This window comes from Eptatretus burgeri, chromosome 3 (genome assembly GCF_056783735.1).
Source record: "Eptatretus burgeri isolate ZD-2024b chromosome 3, Ebu_testis_v1, whole genome shotgun sequence".
Taxonomy (NCBI): domain Eukaryota; kingdom Metazoa; phylum Chordata; class Myxini; order Myxiniformes; family Myxinidae; genus Eptatretus; species Eptatretus burgeri.
In genome coordinates this window covers 84,883,626-84,899,496 of record NC_140963.1, presented here as the reverse complement: position 1 = coordinate 84,899,496, position 15,871 = coordinate 84,883,626, and the positions used below count along the sequence as shown (strand labels likewise).

General features: G+C 40.9%; 1 protein-coding gene across 13 annotated transcripts in view; it reads right to left on the bottom strand.

The window, feature by feature from the left end:
- Positions 1 to 15,871, bottom strand: part of LOC147030343 (la-related protein 4B-like) — a 146,004-nt gene that overhangs the window by 102,980 nt on the left and 27,153 nt on the right. For 11 of the 13 annotated variants that reach the window (XM_085874276.1, XM_085874277.1, XM_085874284.1 and 8 more), the window contains one exon: positions 2,000 to 2,125. The exons of the other annotated variants lie outside the window; for them this stretch is intronic. In XM_085874276.1, coding sequence (XP_085730402.1) covers positions 2,000 to 2,125 — 126 coding nt within the window. Of the gene's footprint in view, positions 1 to 1,999; positions 2,126 to 15,871 lie in introns of those variants that run through there. 13 annotated transcript variants of the gene reach the window in all.

Genomic DNA, 15,871 nt, shown 5'->3' with positions numbered 1-15,871 from the left:
CAATTTACAACAAAAACGAATTCACAAGATTTTGAAGCAATTTTAAAATCAGCCCCGTGGGCAAAAATCAGCCCCCTCACCCCACATGACGAGGCCGATTTATCAGCCCCGTCCAATTTTGAAAACGCAAGAACTGAAATCTGTTTGCCAACACAACCAATTTGCTAACTGGCTACTTCCTTTGCTTGCCATCAGACAAATGTCTGAAATTTGAACATAGGTTCGTCAAGCCAAAGATATCGCAGGAAAAGGAAGTCACAAAAATGCATCCTAGATCACAAAATGAACAATCATTTTCCAGAAAAGCACATTCAACAAAGCTCTTCCTGAGCCGTGATCTCTGCATTAAATAAATATAAAGTCTGTACAAGTCATTCAAGTTGATGTCGAAAAGGAAACTTCTGCAGAGCTTTGTCACATGAAACGAAATAATTGCAGTATTTTTCAAGTGTGTGCAGTAGAAATGTGCATTAGTGTGTGACAGCACTTTTTCTCTACGTGAGTTTCAAAGCAAAATGTTACTGCAATCGGGCACTGTAACTGTCATTTTTCTCGCTGTGTTAGTCATGGGCACAGGTCTCATGGCACGTCAACTCCCATGGATCTTGTTCTTTTTCTTCTTCTGGGCAATCCAAGAATATAGACTCAAACAGGATATTGTTGTTGTTGCTTCCATTTCAACCAGTGCGTGAAGAAAACATTAGCGTTGTTGCTGTTGTTGTTTTGTGTGCACCATCAGCGTACTTTTATAAAGTGCTCCGAGAAATACAACTACACACAATTGTGTTTGCGCCTCCCATGCCCTTATATAGAGTGCATGATTTGGAAGAATAATAAATGTTTCCATTCGAACCGCCACGTGAAGAAACTATTAACACTTCATCTTCTTTAAAACTCCGAAAGAGGCTTTTAAAAACGGCAAGTTTGTCATTCAAAGAATGTCTTTTTGTTCCAAGTAAATAGATTATCAACTTTCAATCAAGTGAATCGATTACGGAAAACTCGCCATTGCGAAAACTGAACACTGAGATCACAGCGAATACCAACTAATGGCTTATCTACCGCCAAACAGAAAAGATCTGCTCCAGATTGTTTTACTCTTCTTCTATGTGACAATGCAGCAGGTGATTTCGTCATGCTCCCGATGATCCAACAGCCATCGCAAGTTCGACATCCACATCCAGATCTTTGTAACCTCCACCCTCTTTTTTCCAACAGCATCATCCTGAGCTAAGTTTTGTGTTTTCTATTTTCAGTATGAACAGTATGAACAGGACGTAATATGTTTACCCTCACCCACCTCACTGTTTTGGAATAAATTTAAAAGGTAAAAGTCTTGCGTTTTTGTTTAATTTACACCACTTTATTTAATTGTTAACATGCTTTACATATATTTTACATGTTCATTAACTCCGCCACCGAATGTGAAGGTGGTTATGTTTTCACCCCTTTCTGTCTGTTTGTTTGTTTGTGTACAGGATATTTCAAAAAGTTGTGGACGGATTTGGATGAAACTTGGTGGACAGATTGGGTGTGTGGCAAGGAAGAATAGATTCAATTTTGGTGAAGATCTCGATAACGAGTATTATTTAATTTACAAAGTGATTCTTCACCATTGAGAGATAGGGCCAAAAAACGATATGGTACTGTGTAGCATGATATTTCAAAAATGTATTCGGCCCGATATGTTCTCGTGGATCAGGCATTATGTGGCAGAGGTATGCGCTCCACTGAGTGCCCTTCTAGTTTCAATTGTGATGTGTTTATTTCTGGCTGCCATCAGTATTCCTCTACATTTTCTCTAAGCTCAGGAACCGAGCTCCCGCTTTCCCATTGGCCCTTGGTTTCCAAGATCATGGTTTTAACTATCGCAGCATTTTCCAGGAACCTAATCCCCATGATATGAGGGTATACTGCATGACAAACAATTAAAAGACAAAACAACAACAACAAAAAATTACTTTTGTAGTGGAAGGTGAACAAACGAGAGGAACATTACCGTTCTCACTGGAGAGCGCTTGCCTCGCTGGGGTTCTACCACGGGCGTCACGTCGCTTTCTCGATCTGACGTCATGGGATGCTTTTATCACTGCGATGTTGGAACCCCGGAAGGAAAGATGGCTGACTACATATGACGGGGAAACAAGTGCAGAGCAGGATTTCATTAGAAAATGAAGAAATTCAACAAACCCCGATTAAAAACAAAAACTTGTGTCACTACAGTTGTCAGAAAAGCCAATGTTGGCAGAATGCAGAAACTACCTTTAGCTTCAAATGAGAAAAAAAAAAAAGAGACAATGCAGTAGAGCAAGGTTACAATTTTAAAGAGCAGAATAGGTGAGCATTTACAATAACATGTGTCATTAAACTTGAGGCCCTGCATATAAACTTATAAAAGTCTGGCAATGTCAAGACTCCTCGAAACTTCCAGAGTTATGTACGCTTTGACTGTGCCATGAAGCATGAGCAACTTTCTCCCAAAAATCATTGTTGCCACAAAAACATACAAATGGCTTGGTAGTTCAGTAGCTGAAACTGTTACTTCACTATACTCATGTGGATTCAATTTGAATGAGTTATTAATTAAATATATTTCAATTTACTTTGTTTGGTTATCCAAATAAAATCATTTTCTTAATTTCTCACCACAAAATATCCTTATACAGACATCAGAAAGACTGGGACCATTGGTCATGTTGTTCAATGCAGTCGAAAACAAACAACACCAAAAACTTGACATGCTCAACACACACAACTTGGTCCATGAGTTGTGATCCCACACCAAAACAGAGGTGGGCACTTCAAGCCCTGGGAGGACTCTATTCCATCTTCTGAAACCCACATATGGAGAACACGACAAGGCATGGCACGCACACACGTTTTGTGCAAGGAGTCCAACAGGTCAACACTTATTTTGTCTGTTTAAAGTGCAATGGCATTGTTATTGAACATCCCACAAACAAAAATTTATACCATCAAAAACAACTAAAGAGGTCAGTGTTATTAACCCACGCACACGAAGCGAAAAGCGGGATTTTAAAACTATTGGTTCATATCCGTCCGTCCACAAACGTCAGTTTATGATCGAGGAACAACTTATTTAAATTGAATGGTATCCTGTATTTTCAACACAAATTGGAAAACAAACCTGCTGTTTAGCATTACTCTGGCTCTGAATTAGTCCTGATCTTACATATGCAGAGGAGAGAGATAATAATTACTACGAGCTGAAACCCCGTCACAGACGGATTCCGTTCCATGAGCCCAATATGACAACCCGTGGCGGCTCTTGTAATAGTCCATGGGCCCAGGCATATAATCGGTACCATCTGAGGAAACCAAACTTAAGGGCTACTAAGTTATTGGTAGGGACGATATGATTATTTCAATATGTGATAACCATTCCAGAAGAGCAGCTTAGTGTATGTATTTTGCATTTTTACCATTTGAAGATATTGACGTTTTGGAGGAAAATCAAACCCCCCCCCCCAAAAAAAAAACCATGGACCACTGGGAGGAAGTGGCAGAGCTGAAGTCCACGCAAGAGGAAGCAGACACCCGAATGCTTCTGCATGCTCTACATGCAGCAGAGGCTGGGTACAAGGCTGTGGTGATCACTGCCGAAGATACAGATGTCCTCGTGCTGTGTCTTGCCTTCAATAAGGACATCCTATGCCCCGTGTATCAGAAGTGTGGTACGCAAACCCGCACACGGTTCCGAGACATTGACAAGCTTGCTAGATCGATGGGAGACAGTGTCTGTGATGCCCTGGTTGGACTGCACGTGTTCTCCGGTTGTGATACAGTCAGTGCCTTTGCAGGCCGGGGAAAGATGGGCGCCTTGAAGCAAATGAAGTCGGATAAGACCTACCAAGAGGCCTTCAGTCAGCTCGGTCATTCATGGGAAGTATCCACCGAGCTCTTTCAGAAGCTGCAAGAGGTCACCTGCCACATGTACGTGCCCTCTACCAACACCACGAAAGTCAATGAACTCCGACATCAACTTTTCTGTGCCAGATGGGGAGAGATAGAGTCCAGTCAGCTTCCACCATGTGAAGACTGCCTCTTCATGCACGTCCTCCATGCAAACGACCAGGCTGCTATTTGGAGGCGCTGTCTGCAATGCCAACCCTATTTTTCAAGTCCCAAGGGTTGTGGATGGACCACTGATGATGACGGGAAGCTGGCCATCGAGTGGATGCAGGGTTCTCCAGCACCGGATGCAGTGTTGCAACTGCTTTCCTGCAAGTGTGGACGGTCGTGCAAACTCCCAGACTGCACGTGCCTTGCCAATAGCCTAAAGTGCACTGACATGTGCAAGTTGCGAACCTGCAGCAACCAGCCCGCTGATGTCGAGGAAGAGGTTGTAGACCTCAAGGACTCTGATGATGATAGCAGTGATGAAGACTAGACTACTGATCCATGGTGTGAATGTTTTGGCACAATCACAAGGACATTCATGGCTACAAATATGCACGAGTAAAACATAGTACATAAACATGCCACATTAGCGTGGTGAAATTTGGGTTATCCGTAAATTTCACATTTTGGATGCTTGTTGGAACTAGGGTAGGGGAAGGGCAATTCCTTTAACTGTGGTAAAAACTTGTAAAATGTTCATAAATGCTTTCCTCATACAACATGTGCATGTTGTAGGCTACTGCGGTTCAGTAGCACTACCCAGGGAACTTGTATGACAATATTATAAATTAAAATGGCCTGAAAAATCACTAATCAGCAACATTTTGATAGGCCCTATTGTCCGCCCCTTTCTGCCATAAAACAAATTCTGCCTTCAGGAATGACAAAGGATTATTCAGATGGTATAAATAAAGCATTTCAGACATGTATTTGTGGTTTGCAGTTCATTCTAGCCCCATGTGGAAACAGCAATTGCATCATTAGTGAATGTTTCTGAGTTTGCCTTTTCGCTTTCATGATGCGGAGGGTGGGTACATTCCAGAGATAACTACCAATAAGCTGCCAGTCTGCAATGGTTATCACATCAAAATATGATATGTATATATATATATATATATATATATATATATATATATATATATATATATATATATATATATATATATATATATATATATATATATATATATATATATATATATATATACATACACACACCAATTCAAAAATAATAACTAGGATTGGTTTCCTTAGATGGTACCAACAAGTGGAATTTCTGGTCTGTGCCCATGGACTAAGAGCCGGATCCCAGTCAATGTACTCCATGGCCTTACCGAATGAGGCCTACAAACGTCCTTTTGGTGTACACTACTCCTTGTGAAGAAGTCCTCTGATTTGTGCACGTGTCTACTTTGACGTACATCGTGTCAAAACTTCTCAGGTCACAGTACCGAGAAAAACGCGACTCGACTGCTCGGAGGAGCACAAAATTGGTCCTTCAGTATTAATATCTAGAAGAGACAATGTTTGTTAGATTTTTTGTGTCAAATTCACATTCTGAGGTAGTCAGCATGTGCAGAAGAGGGTTTTACATTGCAGACGCTATTTTCGAAGAGTGGAATTACACCTCTCAGCGGTGACCATCTGTTGACAACAGACGTAAGCGAATGACCGATGATGTCATGACATCCTTATGCCTCTCAGCGGCGACGTCACACGTCGCCATGTAAACGAATGTAAAACGAAAAGTGTTTATTCTGCTTCAGAGTTTAACTTTGACTCTTGCCACTATGTGCGATGCACTCTTACAGGTCCGAAGTTTCTTTCAGTCCAGGTCGCAGTACCGAGAAAAATGCGACAGCGAGGAAGAGCACAAAATTGGTCCTTCAGTATTAATATATAGATTATTATTATTAACTCTGTCTGCCTGCCAGTCAAACAAAATTGAAAATCATTCCAAACCGGAAATTTACTCTTTATAAGGATGTTAAAAAGGACACAAATAACTAATGCAACGTGTTAGATAGGGTGGTGTAACGGACACTGTGTCAATGAAAGTAAACTCCGGAATTAATTGATACGGCTTTTACAATCTTTATTTAAATCGAATTATGTAATTGAACACAAATCACCTAATCACTTCCAAGAACCTCCAGTTCCGCAGCACCTGGACATGTTAAATAAGGTGGTGTACAAGACTACTTTTCAGTCACACTAAACTTGTGGTATTTGTTTTTCTAAACGATCTTTAAAAATCATTATTTCATTTAGATTGAGGTACATACTTAAACACTGTGTAGAGCAATGTGTTCTATGAACTCCAGTTACTATTGAAGTACTGTGTATATGAAGAATGCTCCAGCTGCATTTGTACATTCAAACAATGAAAACAGTTTATTTTTACCACCATCTCACATCTTCCCCCATCTAAAACCATGATCTTTTCTACCCCCGTTAAACCACCCCTTCAAATTCCCCATTTTCCCTCCTGAAAGTCCCTGCAGTGTCCATCTTGTTTACCACGTAGACCATGCTCCATCCCTCTCCCTTCCACAGATCTCCTAATGTCTCTTATTCACTTCAGTTGTGCTTCCCTTTCTCACCGCTAGTCTCCTTCTCCCTTTGTTACATGTTCTGTGCGTTAGCCTTTATATGAGCCTCGACAAAGCATACAACCCCCCCCCACCAAAAAAAACAAAGCAACTGATGGGTCCACCAATGTAGTGACGTCACAACAGCATTTCTTAGCAATGGAAATCAATTTTTTTTTTAAGTACTTTTAAAGAGGTGTTGGTTGGATCAATAACTTATCTGCTTCTTTCTTTTATCACTCAGCAAGGAGGAGCAATGCCACTACAGTGAAGAGGAAGGTAGCATTCAAGGCATATCTAGATGTCTGAAGCATGAAACACTCATTTTCATTAAAGGTCTGTTACAGCCAAATCTCAAGGGTCAGAGGTTTTGAGAAGCATCCGTGTCAGAATAATCAGCGTCCTGTGTCGAGCCTCGAAGCAAATCATTGTCACCGAGCTTGTTCTCACAAGCTATGGTATAGGTCATGCAGATGAAAGCAAAACTGACCCAAGACTCAGTGGACTCACTCGCATTCAAGAAGCACAAATCTCAATCTTTTGTTATTCTTACACTCCATCAACACCAATTGTTCTCTCTTAGACTGCCTTTTGATTGGTTTGTATATTAACTTAAGGCGGCAGTGAGAACACCACGCATGTGGAAAATAGAATGGAGGACCGTGGGTGGGGGTGGGGGTGGGGGTTTATGGTGGCATGAAATACTTTTCCTTTATATTAATATACCAATAGAATAATCATCTATAATGGAGCAGAAGTGTATATGGATGTGTGCGAGTGAGAATGCGAATTTCGGAAATAGTGTTGCGGGGCCGGGCGTCGGCGACGAGCACGACCGCAAGATGGAGCTGCAGGGTCGACTCCACCGATCACCCGGAATTTAGATCGTACTTCTTCAGAAAAGTTTGAAGAATACGGGTCCCTTATTGAACCGAAGTTCGCCAATAGACAGACCACGTGGGGTAGGGTCGATTGCCAACTTCAATTTACCTAAATACCCACGTGGTCCAACCTACTGGGGAAATTCACCCTCGACGATGCTCGTACGGAACGAGCCGCTTAGCGTACTCAAACCGTGTATGATCCGAGCGGTTTGATCGCCGAGATCCGTTGGTCCCAAATATCCCGTTACAACGGCAACAGCCTGGCTAATTTCGCAACACGCAGCATGCTAAGCCAATGAAGGAAAGGACACGAACGAGCTGAAACATTTAACAATCGGGGTATTTATTAACAATAATAATTGGGGAACGAGGGAAGCACACAAGAGCAGAGTTAAACTGATCAAAAGAAATGCACGTATATACAGCACGGCACTTATACAATTTCCTACTTAACTGACTGGCGCCAGGAACACACATACGCACACACCCAAAGAATCGGACTAAAATGGTCATTGAGGCCTGTCTCAGACCTGAACGCCTCATGCCCCCAGAACTGGACCCCCAGCACGATCCAGACGCCCTCACCACCGGGCTCCAGGCGAACGAAATTGGCAGGGCGAAAGCTGGCATGAGAAGACCCTTCGTGGCACTGACCACTCCGTGCGCAGACGCTTTTTCACTCCACCACCTTGCGCGCAGATGTTCAGTTCTTGCCAGAACTCTCAGAACGTGCCTATAATTATACCCCCCCTCTTCAGAGGGGGGGTGCCTCCCCACAACCCTCCCTCTCTCACTGGCTGGTTTTGGCATGCAAATCGCTCTTCGTCTCTCTCAATGGCCAGTTTTGGCACGCAAATCGCTCTTTGTCTCTCCCACTGGCCAAAACGGGCGGCAAGCTTCTTGATTGGCCCGGGGTCGTGGTGACATCACGCGGAGCCCTTTCCCCCTGTCGCGGGATCTGATTGGCCGGGCGACGGTCACCTCACTAGTTGGAGGCTGATTGGTCAAGGGCTGTCGTGCGCCTCCTCCTTGAACTCCGTCCACCATGACGCCGGCCAGAGCGAGGTGAAGGAAGCGAAGTGAAGGTGAGGGTGAGGGTGATTCGGTGTCGTCGGCATTGATGTTGGTGGTGTAAAAATAAACGAAAAGAAAACCTGACTATTAAAATAACTCCACAGCGCATGAACATTTAATTACCCATTAGACCAGGGACGGGACCCTAACTGGGAACACGTACTTACCGATATAACTGATCTAGAGGACCTGTATGATGAGTGCAGTAAACTTCCAAATCCGCAAAAATAGCACCACCTTTGATGGCAGCCGGTAATACAAATCAACTTCCTTTCTCATCTTCAGAACAAAATGGAACCTTCTCAAAATTATGTTTGGAGTATATGTTGTGATCTATAAAATATCTTTCAAAAATTGTAAAGTGCACTTCCAAGAATGTGTCACAGCACATTTCCCACCAAAGGTGGACTGAGAAGGGTACTCTCACCCAAAGGGTGGGAGTGCCCGCCAGCAATATTAGTAATAAAAGGTGCACAAAAACGTCCTTCGAGGATTTTGTGAATTCAGTCGTTCTCAATCAATGGGATATTTCCCAGCATGCACCAAAACAAATTGGTCAATATCAGTGGTTTTATGGAAAAAATAATTTGTGCAACTTCTCCTCAAATTAATTTTCAAAGAAATGTCACAATAATCGCGACCTTTTCCCAACACTGGAGCACTTGTAATTTTAAGAAGGCGAGCATGGGTCTTCAGTGGTGGACAAGTTTAAGCAGAGTATTTTTTTATCATCTAAAAGGTGGTTAGAGCATGATAACTGCGGTAGAAAGTACTGCTAAGGATTTATTTATTTAAATATACAAAGTCGAGCCTTGTGGAGGAGCAAGACCATTGAACGGATAACGACGCAACAAAAGGAGCAGTAGAGAAATGGGGGTGGGGGGGGGGGAGGAGGACACAAACAGTGGGGTTGAAGAAAAAAAAAATATGAGACAAGGAAAAATACGTGATGTGGGGAAGAATGAGGGGTAGGAGAGGACAATGTGGGATAGAAAATGAGGGGTAGAGGAAGGAAAAACTAGGAAGTTGGGAAGAGATGAGAATGGGGGAGGGGTGTTAACTGGGGTGAAAAGAATCATGGTTTTCAGGGTGGGGGAGATCAACATCTGAGATGGTGGTGAGTAGTTGGCTTGATGACCCAGAGGGAAGGTGACATTGAAGAGAATGTGGAAGTTGGTTCCACAGGTTTAGAAAAAAAAAATAAAAAAAAATAAAATAAAACTAGAAAGGCATGCTTCGACATCGAAATGTCGGCAGATATGCCTCTGCCCACATTATTATATAATTATACATACTTGTCCCAAGTTTGATTTGTCTCTGAACACAGATTCAAAACATGAAATAATTTTGGCTGCTCGACATGTGTCCGATCAGGTTGGAATTTAAAACATATTCCCCATGACTACGACATCATAACCGACGTTTCACGTCGATGGATGAAGCGTTTAAAGTGAAATAATTTTTTTTAAGATTTTCATTCAATCCAACATGGCTGCCAGACCAAGTGACCTATTATTTATTCATGAACACAAAGGTATCCCAAAGGCTTGGGGAACATGTGTGAAGTTCCCCCTTGATCTGCTCAGCCGTTGGAGATGATTTTTATGTTTAAAATAATAATAAAATAGACAAGTCTGAAGACGACGATGGTTCACAAGCGGTATTTGACGATGTAGATTGTTTCAGAAGTCAAGGATGAGACAATGTGATAATGTTTGACCAAGTTAAAAAAAAAAGATCAACATGATGTGGTACGAGTGACAGGTTATTAGCTGCAAAATGTTGAAAACCCAGTTTCGTTCAACAACTTTCAAAATTTGATCTTTGCATAACCTTTAAAGGTCACAAAACAATGTTGTGGACATTAAAATAAGGAAACATGATACGTGCTATAGCTTATTGGAGTTAGTTCGTCGAAGAAGGTCGAAAACCCGGTTCGATTACCACAACTTTCAAAATTTGACCTTTGTGAACTTTAAAGGTCAAAGGTCAAGGATTATGACCTTTGGTGCAAAACTTCCTCTGGAACATTCCAGGAACAATATAAAGTCATATAGGCTATATGACATTTCACACTCCTCGGATTATCCATACTTTGATGAAATCACCGTAAAAACAAACTTGAAGGGGGCGCCACGGGCAAGGTGTTCGAGATAGAGAAAAATGGTTTGAAGAATTTAGGTGGGGAATGACCTCAAGATTATGCTTAAAAAAATATTGTCATCCGAGCTCTCAAAGTTTGGGCAGTCGTATGATTTTTATATCAAAATTCGCAATTTTCTAAGTTTGTGACCTTGTGACAAAAACAAGAATAAAAAAATAAAAAAATTAAAAAAAAACCAGCTCCGTGGGGCAATGCAGGTGCCATTGAGCTAACCAAATACCGAAACCCCTTCCAGATTCAGATTCAACAAAGCGCTCGGAGAAGATGGATTTTTATGTCAAAATTCGCAATTTTCTAAGTTCGTGACCTTGTGACCTTGACACGAAAATGGAAAAAAAAAAAAAAAAAAAAAAAATCGAGCTCCGTGGGGCTATGCAGGTGCCATTTGGCTAACCAAATACCAAAACCCCTGTCAGATTCGACAAACCCCCAAGGAGAAGATGCAAATTGAAATCGGCTCACCCCTAAAAACACGTTTTATGGGTGTGGTTCTGCCCATAATGGGCGCACCACGCCCATTCACAGGAAAACACAACTAGATCATGATATCAACCTCCCACCAAAATTTTATAAGGATCGGATCAAAACCCACGGAGCTATGCTCGGGACAGACAGACAGACAGACAGAGACAGACAACAATAACGAATATAGTGGTCACTTATTTTTTTCGTGAAATAACAAGTCTGAAGACGACAATGGTTCACGAGCGGTATTTGACGATGTAGATTGTTTCAGAAGTCAAGGATGAGACAATGTGATCATTTTTGACCAAGTTATAAAAATGATGAATATGATGTTGTAAGAGTGCCAGGTTATTACTGCAAAATGTCGAAAACCCGGTTTCGTTCAACAACTTTCAAAATTTGACCTTTGCATAACCTTTAAAGGTCACAAAACAATGTTGTGGACATAAAAAAAAAGAAAACAGGATACTGCTATCGCTTATTAGAGTTAGTTCGTCGAAGGTCGAAAACCCGGTTTGATTCCCACAACTTTGACCTTTGTGAACTTTAAAGGTCAAAGGTCAAGGATTATGACCTTTGGTGCAAAACTTCCTCTGGAACATTCCAGGAACAATACAACGTCATATACGCTATATGGCATTTCACACTCCTCGGATTATCCATACTTTGATGAAATCAGCATAAAAACAAACTTGAAGGGGGGCGCCACGGCAAGGTGTTCGAGATAGAGAAAAATGGTTTGAAGAATTTAGGTGGGGAATGACCTCAAGATTATGCTTAAAAAAAATATTGTCATCCGAACTCTCAAAGTTTGGGCAGTCGTATGATTTTTATATCAAAATTCGCAATTTTCTAAGTTTGTGACCTTGTGACAAAAACAAGAATAAAAAAATAAAAAAATTAAAAAAAAACCAGCTCCGTGGGGCAATGCAGGTGCCATTGAGCTAACCAAATACCGAAACCCCTTCCAGATTCAGATTCAACAAAGCGCTCGGAGAAGATGGATTTTTATGTCAAAATTCGCAATTTTCTAAGTTCGTGACCTTGTGACCTTGACACGAAAATGGAAAAAAAAAAAAAAAAAAAAAAAAAAAAAAATCGAGCTCCGTGGGGCTATGCAGGTGCCATTTGGCTAACCAAATACCAAAACCCCTGTCAGATTCGACAAACCCCCAAGGAGAAGATGCAAATTGAAATCGGCTCACCCCTAAAAACACGTTTTATGGGTGTGGTTCTGCCCATAATGGGCGCACCACGCCCATTCACAGGAAAACACAACTAGATCATGATATCAACCTCCCACCAAAATTTTATAAGGATCGGATCAAAACCCACGGAGCTATGCTCGGGACAGACAGACAGACAGAGACAGACAACAATAACGAATATAGTGGTCACTTATTTTTTTCGTGAAATAACAAGTCTGAAGACGACAATGGTTCACGAGCGGTATTTGACGATGTAGATTGTTTCAGAAGTCAAGGATGAGACAATGTGATCATTTTTGACCAAGTTATAAAAATGATGAATATGATGTTGTAAGAGTGCCAGGTTATTACTGCAAAATGTCGAAAACCCGGTTTCGTTCAACAACTTTCAAAATTTGACCTTTGCATAACCTTTAAAGGTCACAAAACAATGTTGTGGACATAAAAAAAAAGAAAACAGGATACTGCTATCGCTTATTAGAGTTAGTTCGTCGAAGGTCGAAAACCCGGTTTGATTCCCACAACTTTGACCTTTGTGAACTTTAAAGGTCAAAGGTCAAGGATTATGACCTTTGGTGCAAAACTTCCTCTGGAACATTCCAGGAACAATACAACGTCATATACGCTATATGGCATTTCACACTCCTCGGATTATCCATACTTTGATGAAATCAGCATAAAAACAAACTTGAAGGGGGGCGCCACGGCAAGGTGTTCGAGATAGAGCAAAATGGTTTCAAGCCTTTAGGTGGGGAATGACCTCAAGATTATGCATAAAAAATATTGTCATCCTAGCTCTCAAAGTTTGGGTGGTCGTCTGATTTTTTTTTTTTATGTCAAAATTCGCAATTTTCTAAGTTCGTGACCTTGACTCAAAAATGAAGAAAAAAAAAAAAGAAAAAAAACGAGCTCCGTGGGGCTATGCAGGTGCCATTGTGCTAGCCAAATGCCGAAACCCCTGCCAAATTCGACAAACCCGTTCAGAGAAGATGTAAATTGAAATTGGCTACCCACTAAAAACACGTTTTTTGGGCGTGGCTCCGCCCATAATGGGCGCGCCACACCCATTCTCATGAAAACACAACTAGATCATGATATAAACCTCCCACCAAAATTTTATCAGAATCGGATCAAAACCCACGGAGCTATGCTCGGGACAGACAGACAGACAAGCCGGTAGGCGGACATGGGTAGTCGACTACCCAACAGAACCTGACGCGATGGGCCCGTTCGATGGGGAATGACCTGAGGATTGAGCACAAGAAAATTCATGATTCTAGCTTCAAGGGTTAATGCTGCAGATTGTTTTTTCGTTAAAATACCCCCACATTTAGAGGTTTTTCGGCCATTGCTTGGCAACGGAGGTGTCCATAACAACAGTTCTCTCACACATAACTATGACATATACATGAAACTGGTATGGAAGGTTCATGGTATCTGACTCGTAGTCTCTGAGATATAACGAACTTCGTTTTTTTATTGTTTTTGACCAGGGTTCATTCAAAGTCTATCTTCTCTGACAGTTTGCATAGGATCCGGCTGGAAATTTTTGACAATATGGCTGAATGTACTGCCCACAGTCGGTCGTGGCCCGATTTTTGAAAAAAATTATTTTTTACGATTTAAAAAAAATTTCAAAGTCCCGTTGCCGGGCAACGGATGGGTCCATAGCAACGGTTCTCATTTGCACACAACTAGGTCATGGTATGAACCTACCAACCAAGTTTCATTGAAATCGCCATTGTATTAACGGAACACTGGACCGAACAGACATACATACAGACAAGCCGGTAGGTGGACATGGGTAGTCGATCAAGTCGAATTTAGTCGTTTTTCAGCCGTTACTAGCCAACAAAAGCGTCCATAGCAACTATTCTTTCTCACACATAACTAGGACATACCATGAACCTACCATATCAGTTTCATGTATATCTGACTCATAGTCTCTGAGATTTAACGAACTTCGTTTTTTATTGTTTTCGACCAGGGTTCATTCAAAGTCTATCTTCTCCGACAGTTTTCATATGATCCGGCTTTAAATTTTTGACAATATGGCTGAATGCACTGCCCACAGTCGCTCATGGCCCGATTTTTGAAAATTTTTTTTTATGATTTTCAAAACATTTCAAAGTCCCGTTGCTCGGCAACGGTGGTGTCCATAGCAACGGTTCTCATTTGCACAGAACTAGGTCATTGTATGAACCTACCAACCAAGTTTCATCGAAATCGCCATTGTATTAACGGAGCACTGGACCGAACAGAGGGACAGACAGACAAACAGACGGAAATACTGATAAGCCGGTAGGCGACATGGCTGCTCGCTCTCGATGGAAAGCTGGCCGACACGACGAGCCGATATTCATGTACATGCTATCAATCAATTTAGCACAATAAATATGATTATCACAGCCCTCTTAGTTTGCGCTCAGAAACCCACCTTGTGAAATTTCAGGCACATTTCCAAAGAGACTAACAAATGGCAGCCTGGTAATTCCATTTATCAATTCGCTAAAGATTTTATTTTTTCATGATGCTGTAAGACATTCTCCTTGGGCACAAAAAAACAGGTCCCTTGGAGGTATACAGTCCTTTTGTACAGTCCACAATAAGTGTACGATGAAGTATTTTAGCTGTTGCTAAGCAACGGAGGTGTGCATAGCAACCATTCATTTTTGTGTACATGCTAGCCACATTGTACACATTTCACCCAAGTTTCATCAAAATCAGACTCTTTCTCTTAGAGATATTCGCAATTAACCGTTTCTGAAATGTTCGACATGTACTCGCCCAAAACCTATCTCCTCCTACAAATATTTTTTGTTTGGGCTGCAAATTGGCATGAAGGGAGGGAGATAGATTGTGCACAGAACTCCAAGCTTCGATTTTTTTGACCACTTTAAAGGGCCGTTGCTCTGCTGTTGCTCGGGCCCGGGGTCCCATATTCGAAAGCACACAATTCCCAGAAATATTGGTCCTACCTACCAAATTTCATTGGAATCTATTGAGTGGTTTAGCCCCTAGGCTTGACCAAAGTTTCGCGGACAGACAGACAGATGGAAATGTTCAGAATAAGGGTGCTCTAAGAGCAGCCAATAAGGGTAGAAGAAAAAAAAAATCTCAAAAAAACACGATCGACTACCCAACAGGCAGACAAACATATCGACGGAAATACTGATAATAAGGGTAGATAGACTAGATCGACTAGACACACACCACTAACGAATATAGTGGTCACTTACTGACTCGTGAACCCATATACTGTATGTATAATATATATATATATATATATATATATACTGTATGTATATATATATATATATATATATATATATATATATATATATATATATATATATATATATATATACTGTATGTATATATATATATATATATATATATATATATATATATATATACTGTATGTATATATATATATATATATATACTGTATGTATATATATATATATATATATACTGTATATATATATATATATATATATATATATATATATATATATACTGTATGTATATATATATATATATATATATATATATATATATATA